Source organism: Myripristis murdjan, chromosome 15 (genome assembly GCF_902150065.1).
Source record: "Myripristis murdjan chromosome 15, fMyrMur1.1, whole genome shotgun sequence".
Taxonomy (NCBI): domain Eukaryota; kingdom Metazoa; phylum Chordata; class Actinopteri; order Holocentriformes; family Holocentridae; genus Myripristis; species Myripristis murdjan.
In genome coordinates, this window is record NC_043994.1 from 15206917 (window position 1) to 15224995 (window position 18079).

The following is an 18079-nucleotide window of genomic DNA, read 5'->3' on the forward strand; positions in this document are numbered from 1 at the left end:
TTTGCAGCAGCGACATAAGGACAGCTTGGAAAAAGGAGGAGAGAAAACGATATTGCCTCTCATCCTTAATCTGTCGTTTACCGCGTGGTGTCTTAACTAACCAAGCTGACTCGCAAGGCTATGCTTAAGTGGCAACCTAGTCATATCCGAGGATGATGAGAAGTGCTGCACCCAATCAACGTAGAAGTTTGTTTCCTTCTGACGAGACGCTTTCACGCGTATCAGCTCACGCTGTGAATACGATTAACACGGAATAGTGTTCTGAGGGCATTTCCATGTAAATCTCGATACTACTCCAGCATAAGTGTAATTGGCTTTCTTGTCATGGAGACATATCAGAACACACCATGTTAAATTGAAACAATTAAAGGCCTCAAATGATCTCTGTTGTTCTGTGACAAATGCGTGACAGATTTCTGCTATTGTTTGCCTTGTTTTGCATAAAGGTCTCGTGTTCAACAACTGTTTAAATGGGACTGCTCAGATGACAGATCACCTAAGACTCAGAGGCTGTGTTTCCTTTTACCTGAGAAAAACAAGAGGAGCCCATGACAAATGATGTGTTATTAAAAATATCTAACAATAAGGTTATGTGGTCTAAAACAGCCCAAATGTGATTCGTCAAGCATTAGATTAGCATGGATGTTGTATTTATATTATCACAGTTAATAAAAGAGGGCCTAGGTTATGTAGCTTGGAGTGCTAATGCCATTATAAAACTGTAAGGCAATTACTCTGTTAGCTCTAGCCTGAGGTAATGAATGCATTTAGAAGCATAGGGCCATTAGATGAAGGTACTTCAAAGAGCACAGGAAGAGAGATTCATTTAAATACATGGGTAATTGCTTGACATGAACACATTTGTAATATTTTCTCCTTGTGGATTACACAAAGAATTGGAAAAGAATGGGCTTATTCTCATTTTGGGAGGAAAGAAAAGAATCCAAAGCAATCAGCTTAATAATAAAACAATATTGAGTTTCCACTTTTAATTTCATAATGAATCTAATTTGTTACAGAAGAGAGAAATTGAGTGTGATATAATGTGATATCCAGTCTATTTGTCCATTACTGCCAGAGGGCACAAAATGGTATTATAAATTGTCTTTTTTATATTATGAATAGAAAATTGTTTTATAACAAGATCTTAAAAAGGAGGGTGAATTCCAAAGTCTCTCTTCACTTAACGCGATGCCCGCAAACCAATCTCCTTTCTCATCACTTGACTGCTCACACTTATTACTTTCATATTCACCCTGGACTTTGCATTGAATTTTTATATCTCCACTCCTCCCACAGGGTCAGACTGTCATCTACGATGTTGTCTTAGAATTACGAGGTAAACTTCAATCAGAGGCAGCTTCCCCCCTTTTTTCTCTGTGTAGCAACAATATTAGCGTGCATCCCTTGCTATCCATGAGCACTCCCATATTGGCTTTCTGTCTCCTTACAATTACCACGTGTCTTACTGGTCCCAGGGAGAAGGCTGGTGGAAATCAATAGCGCAGTAATATTATCAACTGGAGGGTGAAGTCATGGGGGGGTGGGGTGGGGGGGGGGGTGAGGGGGGTTGTAGAGGCGGTGAGTGGGCTCGGTGTCGATTTGCCTTTCTGCTAATGCACACCGCGCGTCCTCCAGCTTTATCTTCTTTTTATAGAGTCTCCCTACCTCACCTGCACCCTGTAATGGCTGTTCTCTATATGCTGTTTCTGTTCTCATTCCAAATGTACATGCCAGCCTCAGCCCGCCTCAGGCTGTTTTATTGGGAATGTGCTTTTGACCCCGAGAGCCGACCCTCAGATGGCAAGCTTAACAATGACGAATCACTTGGTGGGATCATTTACATGCCCCCTGAACCCCATATTTGGGTCCATTAGAGAGCAAATCAAATATTTATGTTGTTTATTGGAAGTGCAGGGTTTCATCTCACTCTGTGATTGTTTCATGCAAAGACTGGGAGACCTTGCTATATTAAGTATACGCACACCCAGGAAACTAATCTTTGGTTCAGTGTCAAAATCTGTCCCTCAGCCAAAGACACTTTGTATTCAAGGAAAGAAGTAAGGCTTCTCTGTAATAGAGCCATGTTTAATATTATTGCTCTCTTTGTTCATACGTGGTAGATTTTGCAAAGACTTACAAAACCGAACAAGTGAGGGGAGATTGACCAGTGACGCCTGCAGAGACGCAGAAAGTCATGTGGATATTAAAGGTAAGTGTACTTTACCTTTTGGTCTACGTTTACAGTTGAAATTAGAGCAACATTTCATGTCTGAGTGTTGTTTTCTGTCTCCATGGGGGCAGAGTCTAATTGAAACACTTCATATACTGAACCAGGGACTGGTGGTGATGTCGTATTTCTTCACATTGACTTGGTCAAACATCTATAGCTACCACACAGTCTGTTCTTTATTAAATTGTCCGTTGGACGTTAATGATATTGCTGTGTTGCATGCTGGGATTTAATAGATAAGGTCTTTTAAGGTTTTACAGTATTATTAAAACTCTGAGGTGGTCACCACTTTACTACATGCCAAGGGGTTTTGAACAAACTAATCAGTCATATTATTACACGTGACGCATCTGGTATGCCAGTCACCAAAATGGGTGCTAGCAGGGTGGCAATTAGTGAACACACAGATTTTATCAATAGGAAATGGAAAGAGTAAGAGAATCAGGGTTAATACGGAGGGGAGAACAAGGGTTTCTGCAGGGGGAAAAAAATAAGTTGTGTGGTTTAGTTTTCATGCTTTTAAGTCCATCAATGTGGCAACCTATTTATGTACCACACCGTTTTTTTTTTCTTTATTTTTTTTTTTTCAAACTGAAGGGGCTTTCAAGTCCTTCACTAAGGTTCAAAAGAAAACAATAAGAAAGCCAAAGCATAATAACATGCAGTCTTTGTCTATTAGCCACACTAAGACTAGGGGGTTTACGGCACAGGGTTCTGTAAACAAAAGATTAAACCAAATCGAGCTGTAGAAAATGAAAGGAAAACATGAGTGGGGTAATGAGGGTGCAGACGTCGTTTCTGACCAGATTACCATCTCCACAGACTACTGGAGAGGAAAACGCCTGATTGAGCTATTTTACCACACAGAGAGTTTACGCCTCTCTCCTCTCACAAAACCAATACCATTACCACACTGGTTAGCGGGTAAGCCACATATGTGAAGCAAAGCTGCTCTGGTTTCGGGGTCACAGTATTCTGCTTTGATGGTGATGTGGTTTTGTTTGCTTGTCACATTTGTACTATTAAGGCATTAATTCAACAGTTTATGCTCTCTTTTTTTGACCGCTGGAGATGGAACGCTTGCCACTAAGGCCCCACAAATAGAGCACAGTGTTGTTTCTATGGAGAGGAAACAAGTGTACTTACTGACCTTTGGTAACCTCTCAGGATCACCTGGGTGCCTGGGGATGACCTTCTGCAGCCTCTGGAAACCATAGTCGATGGTAGGCTCATTGAGGGCTGAAAAGAGGAGACGATCGGGGGGGGGGAAAATTAGAAATGCTTCATGACTAATTTTGCCAGAGACAGGAGGAAACTAATTGAGAAATCTGTTAGAGTTTACTGTTCAAAAAAGTCATTTCAGAATGCCTAATTTCAAAGAAATCTCAAGGGTGAGACAATGTTTTATGAAACAAAAGCAGCTCGGGGGCCAGCAGTGGAAAATGACATGGGTTCCTCTGACACTTGTGTCACCAAGTGTTATTCCATTAACAGCCGTGATGACCTACATCAGTCTGAGAATCCTTCAGAGGGACCCTCCCCCTTTTTATCTGCTTGAGAATATTGACTACAGCAAACTACATAGCAGGGGTCTTTTAATCTAACAGAGCTTTAATAATCTGTGAAAGCCTGTCCACACATTGATCTACAGTAAGTTGCTGTCATTTCACCCTTCTGCACCAACTGTACTGCAACAGTGGGCCTATGAAATACGGCAGCGGATCCCATGGAGCCATTAATCTCTCCCACCCCTCAAATAGTAATCTGGGGCATGAGGCATATTGGGCGATGAATCAGAAGCACAAAGTAAATGAATCATAACCCAGACTTTGGTGAGAGCAGGGCGTTTTATGTCTGACAGTCCTAATGGGTAATTGAAGGCTTCCTTACAGCTCCGCCTGATTCTAAACAATCATGTGTACACCCATAGGCAGGACAGGCAAGGGAGGGAGGGCAGAGGAGAGAAGGAGGGGAGGCAAGGAGGAGAGCAGTGTAAAGGGGGAAGGAACGACTTAATAGAGAACATCACTTCTCAATGTAGATATCATTTTCAGGAGAGTAACTCCGCTGAGCGAGGCGCTTCATAAATCAATGGCTTTCTATGGAGACTAATAAGAGCTGCCTGCCTCTATTCATTGTTCAGCCTGTAATTTGGCCCATCACTCATTACTCAGCATGTAATTTCAGCATTAACACCGCACAGCTCGCTGAACCTGCTTGAACACCAGAGAACGTGGAGGCAGGCAGGCAGGCAGGCAGGCAGGGCCACTGAAGCACAAGCCAGGGAGTCACAGCAGAGGGGAAGGAGCATTTACGTCCCTCAATTCTTTTCTTTTGTTCCCGCTTGTCCTCATAAATTCATGTGCAAGCATGCTCACCCAAACAAACACACATAAAACGCGTCCGCACAGCGCTCATGTTCTCTCACACTCACACACGCGATCAAACACATGCGCCGCTTGTGAAAACTCCTGAATACAGTAATTGCTAGCTCGACTGTGATCAAGTGGAGCAATTATGTGTTCAAGCATGGACAATGCAGGGTGCTAATCAATAGCAGGGATCTAGCTCGCACATACAGTGGTATTCAGCCCGATTGGCCCACACACACCTGAATAAACCCCACGCCACGACAACATACACCCCTGGAAATCTGATTTGACATGTCATCATGCATCGTCAAACGACAACGGTCTGCTTGGGAACGTGGGGGAATGCCATCTTCTCCTTAATAAAGGATTGATCTGTGGTATTGATCGTACATGACAAGGCTGTAGCGAGGAATTTGCCCTCTTTCTTTTGTTATTTCCACCTCCTTTCTTATCTATGCACTCTGGCAGGCCCGTGCGTGTGCGTGCACCCGCGTGAGCATACACATATGCCACGTGTCTGTGTGTGTGTGTGTGAGGTGCGCATGCCCGCCTGACTGAGTGTATGTGCGCGGTAGCCCTGCCAGACACTGCTGCTCAGTGTGATGTAAATTGTGTATGTGTAAAAAGCACTCCATAATCAGGCCATCCATCATCAGAGGCTGTCAGTGGGCTCTCTCAGGGTGATACATCACGCTCTCCTGTCCTCTGCCTCAGCTGGGGCCTACACAACCCGCCGGGCATGCTGGGAACGCAGCCGGAGAGACGTACAGTACAGGACGGGACCTAGGCTGGAAAAGGTGTGCTGTTTGATGTGCCTCTCCAATGATAATGATGCCCTACTGTAAATGCAGAACCGAGAATTATGATGAATGTGATCTGAAGGGTAGGATATCTGGTACCCTTAAATACTTTGAAAAGCATATTAAAACTGATTTTATCAGCAGTTTAGGTTTACTTTTACTTTTAAATTTTTTTTTTTTTTTTAGATAATTTTTACTTTTATATAATAAAGTGCTTACATCTGGGAAATAACGTTTGGCAAAGGGAATAGCGAAAACGGTAGGCTAATGGTTGCACATTGTGACTAAGTCTACTTTTACAACACGGCTCAAGGTTCTGGATTGCAGTCTCAGGCATGATCTCCACATGTCGACATGTCGCCATCTCATCTATCATGGAGATGATCTTTGTAACAACCCCGGCGTAATGAAATTGGTGACACAGACCGCCATCTGCTATTGATTTCATGCAAATGCTTTTGACAGCTGATGGAGACTTGCATTAGCGCTAAACGGTGCTGTCAGTTGATGAGTTGACAGTTTTGTAGTCATAGCATGTACACTGGCACAGACAGACAGACAATGTCAATAATCCTATAAGAGCTGCTGATGATATATACTGAGCACTTATATTCATTCTGGACAATAAGTGTGTGATGTGCTGCTCTACTCATTGCGTAGCTCCACGAGTCTTTTTTTTTTTTTCTCCCTCTCTCTCTAAGCAGAGATTTTCTTTTTTTGCTCCGGTTTTACAAGGGTCATCTGCACGTCTCTTTTTACACCACACCACACACACTTCCAGTAGCCCCCCCCCGCTCCCCCTTTCCCTTCATTCCCACCTCCATCCCACTGACCCCGTGTCTTTTTTTTTTAAAAGCCTTTAACATCATTCTGCTCCAACTTCAAACTCTGCGCTAAACTTTAACACTCTTCCAACGATATAACAGACACATCGAGCTCCGTGATGCCCTTGCATGACTCCATGCATGCCAAAATTAGTTTGGCCCTCCCCGTCCTTCCAACACAATATGGTGAGGGGTGAGGAGGGGGGGGCTGAGGGAGTGGAAGGAGTGTGTGCCCCCCTATAAGGGTTCTCAGTCGCCGCAAGGAAACATGAAACCCTCCACACACATCCCATAAATCCTGCACTGGGTGGGGAGTCTAGCTGAGGGGAGGAAGGACTGAGGAAGGTGGGGGAAAGAGGAGGGGCGGGTGGGGGTTGCTGGCACGTTCCAGTCACGCCCGCTTCCCGGCCCGCGGCCAATCAATACCACTTTCCTGTTTTAGAGGCGGGTAATTATGAGGTGGAGAGATTGTGTGACCTCTCACCCCTGCTGCATTACTCGCCTGATATTAAGATAAATTGCCTGATTTTGGGTAAACATATGCTGCAATTCAAACTGTCAGCACTGGTTTGCTCAGGGATAATTTGTATTGATCTCCTGGCTTCTTCCCCATTTTGCTTACTGACCTCATGGATAATTAGAGAAAAAGAGACACGGGGAGGTAAGGCAGGGCTTGCATTTGAATACTTTGCAGGAGAGATGAAGAGAGCGGGGGGGTGTTTGGGGGGGTGGACTAATAGAATTTTCATTTTCTCTCATCTTCTGTTCAGCTTTAGACAGGTTAGATGTTTTGATCAATTACATCACTTATATCTTTTTTCCTGCTCGTGTAAGAAAATATAATTGTTCATGTTTTCATGGTTTCATTTCAGAGATGATTAGAATTTAACAAAAGCAATAAGGCAACAAAGTGACAGCAAACATGTTTAAACTGAAGCGGCTGACAGCTAAAGGGTGAAAAAAAATTATTGCCACATTTGAATAAAACGAACGCGCTAACTGATTTCTCGACAAAGGCAGAGATCCACCGAAGAGTGTGCTTTTTCTTCGTGGAGGTTTGGAAAGAAAATTTTATGAATATTTCAGTAATTTCCTCACTCTGGAGAGCGAATGATCATGTTTCAGAATATGAAGAAATGGAATGCATGACTCGGTGTGCAGCTGTGACCATATCATTTCCCATTTTGAATATCACACACGCGCAACACACACACACACACACACAACCAGGCAAGCACACACAAACGCTCTCGCCCGCACACACACACACACATGGCAAGGCTTCAGTGGAATTCCTCTGCCTAGAATGTGCACTTCCTGATCTTATTTTGATCTAACGCCTTAATCTACTCTGTCGTCCTTCTTCGCCACTAACACATTTTCTCTGAGAGCTCCTTTAGCCTCCCCACCCTCGCCACTTTGCTTAAAATGTAAAGTGGACGGCGTGTACATGGCATCTGAGTGTGGTCTGCTGCTCCTTCTCCATGTTCTCTAGAAATAGGACATGAGTAACCGCTCTACAGGAACAGTGTAACATGGCCGACGTTGGCAGATAGAAGTGCTTACATGGCAATACACCACTGTGTGCCCTCAGTCTATGGAAGTGGATTGAACGCACGTATTGACTTACAGTATAGGGGTATAAATATAGGGAAATGTTTGAGCAAAGCAGTAAATTTGAGGGAAATTGTTCCTTGTTAAGTCTATGGGCTTGAATGGAGGCTTGCACAGGGTACCAGCATTCCTGCCAGCCATTACAGCTTATTACGATAACTCTATCTTTCCAGGAGATAAAAACCTAGCCTTGTTGCCATTTGCCAGCTATTACTTTCGCTAATTATACTTAACTGCTTCGAGCTTATCTCCACTCCTCCTACACCATTGAGCAGTTATTTTTTTCTTTCCCCTTAACACAAATTAGAGGTGGAGTGGGAGTTGGAAAGGGGGAGACAGATAAACAGCACAGGCAGAAGTTCATTCAAGTGTTATTGCATTTGTGACTTGTCAAACAGTCGAACCGAAGCCTTCTAGGCACCTGCAGTCTGTTAGATGGATGAAGGTCACAATAGCATCAACACACATAATGACCTCATCTGGCTGATGTATCGCTTTGACCAGTTCATTGGAAACAGAGGGAAAGCCAAGATCATCCGAGGGTTACTGTCAGTAGTTAAACTTGTGTACAGTACATATGAAAAAAAAAAAAGCAAGATATTCAGAAATCATGCTGCTGCTCCACAGAGGACCTATATAATTTCCAGAGTTGAGAGAATAGAAAGCATGCATGCAGATGTAGAGACCATCCGTAAAAAACCAAACCAAGCCAAATTGGAATTTTCACAGCAAACCCACGCAAAGCAAACCTCAACTGTTTTAACACTGACCATATCATCTCCATCCACTGCAGCCAGTTATCACTGAGTGATTCCATCTCCAGTAGTCTCAAGATGAACAGGAAATTAAAATTTCAAAGATCTGCAGTTAAGATAAATCAATGGAGACAGATCAATGTTCATTGAAATTTCATGAACTTTGAGCCAATACAGATGAAAAAACCTAGACAGTTACAGTCTCCAGCAGATATTGCTCCTGCAACAGATAAAATGTAATTAACACGGTTAAAAGGGAGCAATGTTACAGATTGCACATCCATAATTTCAAACTCCCTTCATATTGGTCATATTATTAGAAAGGGCCGAAGACACCTGTTCAATCCTCTTAGATGACATCTAAAGTATGTGTGCCACTTCTCTAAGGACGGCGGTGGACTTTCACACATTACCGGCCAACAGAAATCAAATGGGTTCCCTTCACAGCTGATTGCAGGCGCAAATTAATATTGTAAAATGAAGATCAATACATGGACGGGGCACAGATCGATGACGGCTAAATTACGGCCGCGTTTTCCCCCTCATTCAAGATGAGTTGTGTTTTCCTCTCAAAGTCAATACCGTGCAGCCTCCCTCATTCATTTCTCAATAAACTTGCCGATGAATTTCAATCAAAATGCGGCAGTGGAGGAGGGCTGGAGGAGGGGGGATGAGGGGTGGAGTTCTTTTAAAGCCCGTTGGGTGTGGAACATACTGAAAATGGGGCAAGAAGGGGAGGCAGAGAGAGAGAGAGAGAGACGGGGGGGAGGAGGGGGGAGATCCTCGTCTATCAAGAGCCCCCCTCCCTGCCTCCTCCGTCTATCTTTCTTGTGGCACAGGACTGATGCTGTGACTTAGTGAGGACAATCCATTTAAAGAGCCATTATAAAACAGACCTCTAACAATACTGTGGGACAAAAAGTGGGTCCAATTAAAATTAAATCAATGAATACCATCCTTACAGGAAAAAAAAAAAAAAAAAAACACACACCCATACTTTCATTTTTCTCTTGAAAGATACCCACAATACATTTCACGGAGAGGCATAATGGGTAAAATACATGCTCAACTGCAAGTACTTATTTCAATCAATTTCCTGGAGCTGTATTTCACAGGTCACTTGCTGATAACACGCAGTGGAATAATGCCACAGTGTGCTTCTCAAAGCCTACCTGACAAGCTGCCTGACAGTGGGGGAGTTCGAGCACGTGTCACATCAGCCCTCTAATTGGACACAAGGACCTTCCTCCGTGGAACCTTGTCGCGCTCCACACAAGCTCACAAGGCCTTCAAACCAAGCCCATCTAACTTGGCAACGTGTGTCTACTCCACTCCTGTGGAGCTAGTGTTAAATACCAGAGTCGTAATGAGACAGGCCGGTATGGGGATGTGGCTAGGATAACATGCTTTGACACATGCTAAAACTGTTGTGCCAACTGGTTACAACCCACCTGACTGTGGCAATGACATTTGTAAATTTTAGCCGTGCTTGTTGGAGTGGCTTATCCTGTAGGGTGAATTATCACAAATCTGCACAGCAGTACTCGGGTAAAATGTTAGTATGGTATATTGCCAATAAAACGGATTTCAAATATACAGTATGGTCTTTGGGCCTTTTATAGCCGTGTTTGATGTGTGTTTTTAAGTCCTCCTCCAAGGCTGATCTGTTTACATACCTCCTTGAATGCCTTTGATTATAGCATATCTTTGCTGTAGGTCACACCCCATCACTGACCAGCAGCCACTCTTGTACCAAACCCAACCCTGCAGGACAGGAAATGAAAAGGAAGCTCTCCATCTGATCAGCCTCAGAGTCTGGGACTTCAAAGTGCTGCTTGACGGCAGGGCGGAGAGGGGACGTAAGGCTAGGTCCGATACACAGGCTGAAGAGCACAGGACCCAATCTGATGTGCTCCGATAAAGATGTCTGTGTTTGTTTACATTTTTTTTTTTTTTTTTTTTTTTGTGGTCAAAGACTACATAACATTTTTTTCTTCTTTCTAAGAGTGGAACAGGAAGCATGTTTAATTTTGGATTTGAGGACTGGATATCGCTATTTATATCTGTGCTTTGCTGGGCAGGGAGGACGGCAGTTCAATATTACTGTGGAAATCTGCTTTATATGCTGGTTGTATGAGACATAGAAACAACATATGTGTGTGTACATATATCTATCTATATTTATATATCTATATAGATAGATAGATAGATAGATACACACACACATTAATACACACATTTACATTAATATGGTGAAGTAGAGAGTTGATTACACTTAAATTCAAAAAGAGACCTTACTTTTGCACTCTCAACATCTTCCTTTTCCACCCCTTACAGGGCTGACATTTCTTGATCTCCACCAGTATTGAGTGAAGCACACATGACCCCTTTGTCCTTATGTTGATGAATGACTGCCTCATACCCATTTTGTCAGATTTTGGTGCAGTGGAGTCGATAGCGTCACCTTGACAAGGAAAGTTTGTGATCCATCAGCCCTCAAGGCTGTCTGGCCTCAACTAAGGCCTGGCAAGAGCAGCTCACTGTATGGGGCATCTGCTCCATCCAAAATCCTTCACCCAGTGTGCTGCGATCCTGTGAGGTCGAACGAATGGCTCTTGTTACTGTCGCTTTACAGAGGGAAGAAAAAAAAAGAAAAAAACACTTGACTTGTACTAATAGCTGAGAAGCCATGCTGGTCACCAAAGGTCTGAAGACGAAGCACCCTGTCAGTGCCCAGCTTGGGAAATTAGCAAATAATGTTCCCTTCCCCCTGACAAATGTGTGACAGCTCGCCTTCGCCAATCATTCTCTCCTAACGTTATGATGCATGTCCCGGATCCCCACTAGAGGATACAGGCGAAGTTTACTGACCCTCAATTTACCCATGACAAATGGGGTCCCGGTAAATGTGCGTTTTCTGGGGCGCGGAAGGGGTTCATTTTAAGCAATCCTGGTTATATGGATGTCACTGATTAGGATAAATAGTGTCTGAGTGTGTTAGGACTGCTAGCAGAACCATATTACCAAGGGCCTGCATCGTTGCCCCAGGAGGGGAGCTCTCATGGAAACTTGGCCAAGATAGAAAACCAAAAGCTCTGATGCAATTAGGCACTTAAATTGGATAAATTGCATGGTCAAAGTTTTTATTTATGATTTACTCTTTCATAGAGTACTGTAAGTATGCGGTAAAAAGGTTAGAATACCACAAATTAGGGTGCAAATGGAGGCTTTTTGTATAAAAAGTGCCTGATCAAACAAGCATGTAGTCTTTGTGCTTTATAAAGTGTAAAGTATAATAAAGTATCGACTCAGGTACTGCTAGGACTTTCTCCTTTTGATTTTCTGCAACCTTGCTGACAGTTGGTTCTACCAGCTGTCCTGACCAATGGATAACCAATACATGGATTAGACAGAGGACATGCAAGCTCCCGGGGACAACACTTTGTTGGAAGGTAAAAGGTATAGACTGTATCACAAAATAGCTACCATGTCATTCCTTTAAAAATGTGCCAATTAAAGTAAAGATACAGGCTCCTTGAAGCAGTCTGTAAACTACGGTCCGCTGAAGTTTTATATAGTGTGTCTGTGTGTCTCATTAGTGTTTTAAACATTCAATATAGTCAATGCCTACAGGATTATTTGATATACACTACAGGGTGCTCTCTTTCTGAGAATGGATTGTGAGTTTTGGAGCTGTTCCAGGGTACTAACCCGAGTAAGGACGTGTCCCTCTGCTGTTCGAATCGACTGCAGTCTCCTCTATGTTGACTCTTGGTAATTTGTGATAATTTCTTAAATTGAGCGAGTTAAATCTCCACAATTAGGGTGGTGGTGCAAGAAGAGTCAACATGAAAAAAGGTCTAAAAAGCCACTCCTCTCAAGGCGAGCTCTCAAGTCACGCTTGAAGCGCACGCTTTGATAACTACACCTTTGATATGCACATGTTGCTCTCCTATATAACACCGGAACATTCTGTGCCTTTCAGACAGCGCCATGTCACTACATGCCCTGTTTGGCCCATGTAATTTGCTATTGTAACTCGAGGTCATTTCTAATCTATTTGAGGAACTCATGGTAATGTTTGTTCAAGTGCTGTAAGACAGAAGGAAAGAAATGAGCTGTTTCATTCTTAAATACATGAGCCAGTCTTTTTTTTTTTTTTTCCTTTTGCACTCAACATAAGCTTCATCACCCCGTTCACATTTTAATGTCTGAGAGAGGTAGCTAACACGCTATCACCCAGCAATTACTGTACATATGGAATCAGTGGTACCTAATTCCATCGTTATGCGTCCTGCTCTCTCTAACGGTTTCATTCTCTCAAGCGTCGACCCTTGTACAATCAGGGTGAGCCACACAGGGAATAGCAGAGCGGAGGAGCCGGACCTGTCTATTGGTGACTTTCTCTTTTAATTCACCACACTAATCAATTGTACCACCGTTGCCTCCCGGGGTAATTGTATCTTTATACTAACTGGAAGTGAGTAGGAACCCAGGGAAGACAGAGAGGAAGAATGGGGGGGGAAAAAAATCAACAAAGATAGAGAGAAGGGGACACGTTTCCCCAGTAAAACCTGATGGTAATCATCCCAATCCGCTTAGCCTGTGTGACTAATGGGGTCTGTTCTTAAGGGACCTGGCACTTTCACCGGGGTGCTATAGAAGCCATTAATGTCTTAACTTATACACCTTCTCAGGGCTGCACACTAACACATGTACACACCCACACATCCACGCGCTCACACACTCAGAGTTGCACACCCAAACACCGCACTTGCACACACTTTGTCACACACACACACACACACACACACACACACACACACATACACTTACGCAGCACACTACACTCTTGTTTCATTATCCCGGTGCCTTGTTGGCCTCTGCTCCACTCCTGCTAGGGAGGTTAAATGCAGGAGAGCTGGGCCAGACTGCACGGTTGGAGGAGAAGGGGACGGATGGCTGGGGGGGTGGTTTGTGTGTGTGTGTGTGTGTGTGTGTGTGTTAGGGGGGGGGCCTTGATGAGAAACAGCTGCCCCAGGATGGAGGGGTCTGCGTGGTGGGGGTTTTAGGAGGGGGGTCCAGCCCCCACTTTGCAATTCTGCTGCGCTCAAGGCCAGGGCTGTGCTGGAGGCCTCGGGGTGCTGGGGGAAGTGAGAGTGCTTTGACGCGCCCCCCGTTTCATTCTGCCCATCAGAGTTGGAACAGACAGAGGCTTCCAGGTCAGACAGGCTGTGACCCCCGCAACCTCTGTCTCCTCACCAATGATGACAGATAAGACTACCACTTCCCTCTGTTAGCCAAGATAATCAGATCCCTTACTTATAGTGTGAGACACACTCTCTCTCTCTCTCACGCGCGCACATTCTCACTCTCTCTCTCTCTCGCTTTCCCTTGCACTTTTTCATTCACCTTCTTCCATACATTCACGTGAGCCGCACGCACACAAACACACACACAGACACGCGTACATCTGCTCACACATGCACGTTAACTAGATATTGCTTTTCTAATCTGATTCATAAAAAATGAAACCACACTGCTTTACAAAAATCAGCAAATTAACAGAAAGCATTATCTATCTCACAACAGGGTAGATAAAGAGAATTGGCAGAATGAGTTATCCTGACAGCTTGAGTTTAACAGAGCTTGGCAGCGCCCCTGTATAATGGCAGGTCGGGGTGGTGGTGGTGGTGGTGGTGGTGGTGAGTGGGGGGGGGGATCGAGTTGCACTTGTAGAAGCCCCTCCGCGAAACACCTTTTAGCAAGCCGTGCAGATCTCACACATTTAACATTCCAGCAAGCAGAGCCCTGGTTAGTTCATTATTAGCGCCTGGACACAGGGCTGAGGGCTCCATCCAGCGAGAGGGAAGAGAGGGAGGGGGGCAAAACAGGAACCCGCAGCCTGCCGAGAGAGAAACAGACGGGGAGGAAGAGAAAGGTTTGGACTCACCAGTATAGACAAATCTCCCAGGGGCACCTTTGCAGAACTGCTTGGACTTGTAGGACAGCGTGACTTCCACAACGCCGGGGATGTGCCGAGGTGGGGTCTGGACTCGGATGGCGTGGGGCGTTATCAGCTGGATTCAAGAGGAAACAAAATGAAATAATAAGCCTTTCTTCTACAACAAGCTGCAGAAGGAGTAGATCTGTAATGTTATTGCTGCTGGCTAGAAATTTTTGTTTAGGCTCTTTCGAGTGAAATAGATTTTTCTAACTATAAAGGAGCTGCATCCCTGACACCTTGGCTGAATTTCAGTCAAAGCCTGAGCACAGTGTAAGAAAAATGAGATCCTGAATCCAAATAGCATATGCCAGCATTTGAGATGTTATACCGTACCTCACTCCATACAAGCATGGTCCCGAACACGACTTGCAAGCCGTCAAAGAAGTTGTCCCCGATGATGATGACAGTGGCTCCTCCAGTGGTCCATCCCTCGCTGGGACTGATAGCCTTGATGCATGGGGTGGCTGCTTATCCAAGACAAAGAGAAGAGCAAATTCAGCACCTTGGCTTCCACACTCAGGCCCATGTCTCTTTCCACACAGACACATCACTGCATCACCTCTCCGCTCAGCCCTCATGTCTCTCACCAAGACATATCATGGAAATTACCCCTGGAAAAAAATGATGGATTTGTCCTTTAAGGCATGAGAATCAAAATCATTTATCAGCGCGCTGGAGTGGTGTAGTTAAGCAGACCCTTCAAATGGTCCACTTCACAAAGGCTAAACGCTGGGCTCGCCAGGAAAATGATTTGATGGAGCAAATTATGTGTCAGGGCAAATGTAGCTATCAGAATTGATTAAGCATGCACCCGCATGTACAGTAAAATTTCAAAGTTGAACACATCTTAAATGAGTCAAGAATACAGGCTGTTAAAGTGGAAATGACAAGCTAAAGCTTTGCTGGTTCATGTTATTTCATTACCTTTGTTCTGCATATACAGTACAATGCAGGCACATTGCTCAGAGTGTAGTTTCAGGTTTCATAACGTGAAATGCACTCATGAATTATTCAGATTTTGTTGTTTTTTTTTTTTTTCTTTCTTTTTGTGATCGATTCAATCCATTTCATATTGTTTATTACAATGCTTTTCATCTGGCATGACTTCTGCAACATAGGTCTGCCATTCATCAACAGTCTGGGTTGTTATTATAATCTAATTTGAGTGATCTGGTGCCTCACGTTCACTGTCATTTGATGCATTACCTTAATATGGTGCTCAGCACAATACCGTGTTTACAACAGAAATAGCATGACAGCGAGCCATAAAATAGCAATATCAAATTTAATCTATTTCCATCAATATCTTTTAATACACTATGAATTGTGCATGTTTTTCCGATTCCTCAAAATGCGCACAGCTCTTTCAGCAAGTTCCTTTTCTTTACAAGCTCAGTTCTAAACCTCTATTATCCTTTCCATCCAGTAAGTAAATCACAGTCGGCCATTGTTGTATGGATCACCTCAGACAAGACATCTCCCTTTGTTTGCCTTGCTGTTGGGTCTGTTCAGGTCATGTTTGCTCTCTCTCCCTGCCCATAAAGTGCACACACACACATTGGTACTACAGGGAATCTGACTTTAACAGGCGCTGTTGACTTCATGCTAATCACCTCGTACAGATTTTCATTTGTGAGGCCTGGAGGAGTGACATTTGCTTTCCTTAATTGCGAAGCGGAGCGTCTGAAAGAGGACCAACCCTCTATGGGCATGCTGGGCCCCCTCTGAGGGCCTGACCTTCATCAGTGCGGACGATTACGGCAAATAATTCACCCTTCAAAATTACTGTAAACAAATTGACTTTGGGGATGAGAGAGAAGGGGGGCAGGAAGGAGGAGGAGGCAAGAAGAGGGCCTGATGGTGACGGTGACTGTTGGGGGGCAGCTGCAGCCTGAAACCTACGACAGGCATACACAATCACGCACACACACACACACACACACGCACACATGCACACACATAAACACAGACGCACCACCTCGGAAATCCCAAAGCCCCCCTCCCACACACAGAAGGACCCATGGAGAGGCAGCGACTGAGGCCCTAAGCCGTCCACCCTTCTGCCTAAAAATTTGCATATGTCTCAATGCACAGACAGAGAGGGGAGCATGTGCTGAATGGGGACCGTGGCGAAGTGGATTACACAGTCAGCGCAGGCGATCTGATGATAGACACGCACAATGCCCCCTCAGCAGATGATAGGCATCATGAGGAGTGGACGGATGAGGATGGCAAGAGCTGGGCTGCCGGTGTGTGTTACATCACCAAGTCACTAAAAACTTTGCACAACAGCGGGAGAAATTTACTGATTTCAAATGTCGTCGCCTGTCTGAGTTTATTTTTCTTTTTTTCTACAGGTATGTATGTGCGTATGTGAACGTATATAGTCCTCAACAAAATGTTATTCACAGTTTCTTTTTTTTTTTTTTTTTTGTCGTAAAGTGCCACTGTGTTACGCAATGACCCCAGGCAGTCGATCTGTGATCACTCCCGATCTTTTCTTCTCTAGTTAAGGTTAGCCGTGGAGGACGTCAAAACTGATCCAAGATCTGAGCGGAGGAGGTCTCAGCTCTAGTATTGAGACACTCAAACAGGTCTGATGTGGCCCCGCGAAGCCGTCCTTTGTTCTGCCTGCTGAAATGTGTTGTAATTGTGCTGTGGGATGTCCAGATGGTCGGCTGATAGTGCAGCTGATGGGATTATACCTTTTACCTCTCCCTGGGCCATCTGTTCCCTTTGACTCTCTCTCTCTCCCTCTCTCTCTCTCTTTCTCTCTCTCTGTCTGTCTGTCTCTCTCTCTCTTTCCCTCTCTCTCTCTCTCTCTCACTCTCCTTCTCTCTCTCTTTCTCCTCTGCCCCCCCCCTCCCTTTTCTCTCTCTCTCTTTCTTCCTCTTAGGCCCAGCAGTCTGGATTCACTTGTCTTTATTGCATAAACCCTAACAGCATTACAGCCACTTGGCATGCAAATGAGGCAGGCGCTGCAGGGTCTATGCTGAGTCTCCTATATTGTCTGGGGCTCTATAATGGCGGAACTGAGCTAAGGAACGTGTGTGGTGTGTGTGTGTGTGTGTGTGTGTGTGTGTGTGTGTGTGTGTGTGAGAGAGAGAGAGAGAGAGAGAGAGTTGTGTGTGTGTGTGTGTGTGTGTGGGGTGATGCAGTATGTGAAAGACTCGGCTATTTGTGAGCATGTTTATGCACCTTTGAGCCTGAATCTATACATGTTTGAGTGACAGGCGGTCACAAAGCACATTCGTGTCTGAATGCATAATATGCTTGTTGTGTGACAGTACACACAAGCGAACAAAATGCCACATGGTGGGGTTCAGTCTGTCATCCACAGGCTATCCTTCCCCGGCGCCAATAGGGGGCAGCACCTCTTGATCAATGCGAGTGTAGGCAGTCGATGTGAGTATAGGATGGAGCTGAGAGAGGAAGGATGCCTCTCTGTTTCAGGCGCACAGTCACTCAGCCAGC

The 18079-nt window shown here is 44.6% G+C and overlaps 1 protein-coding gene across 6 annotated transcripts in view; it reads right to left on the reverse strand.

Annotated features, from left to right (window-relative positions):
* The window catches only part of LOC115372437 (transcription factor COE3), a 69306-nt gene that overhangs the window by 6674 nt on the left and 44553 nt on the right, over positions 1-18079 (reverse strand). For 4 of the 6 annotated variants that reach the window (XM_030070330.1, XM_030070328.1, XM_030070332.1 and 1 more), the window contains exons 9-11: positions 14939-15072; positions 14552-14678; positions 3384-3472 (exon numbers count right to left, since the gene is read on the reverse strand). In XM_030070330.1, the coding sequence (XP_029926190.1) occupies positions 3384-3472; positions 14552-14678; positions 14939-15072 (350 nt within the window). The remainder of the gene's footprint in view (positions 1-3383; positions 3473-14551; positions 14679-14938; positions 15073-18079) is intronic. The other 2 variants (XM_030070331.1, XM_030070334.1) reach the window with 1 other exon arrangement.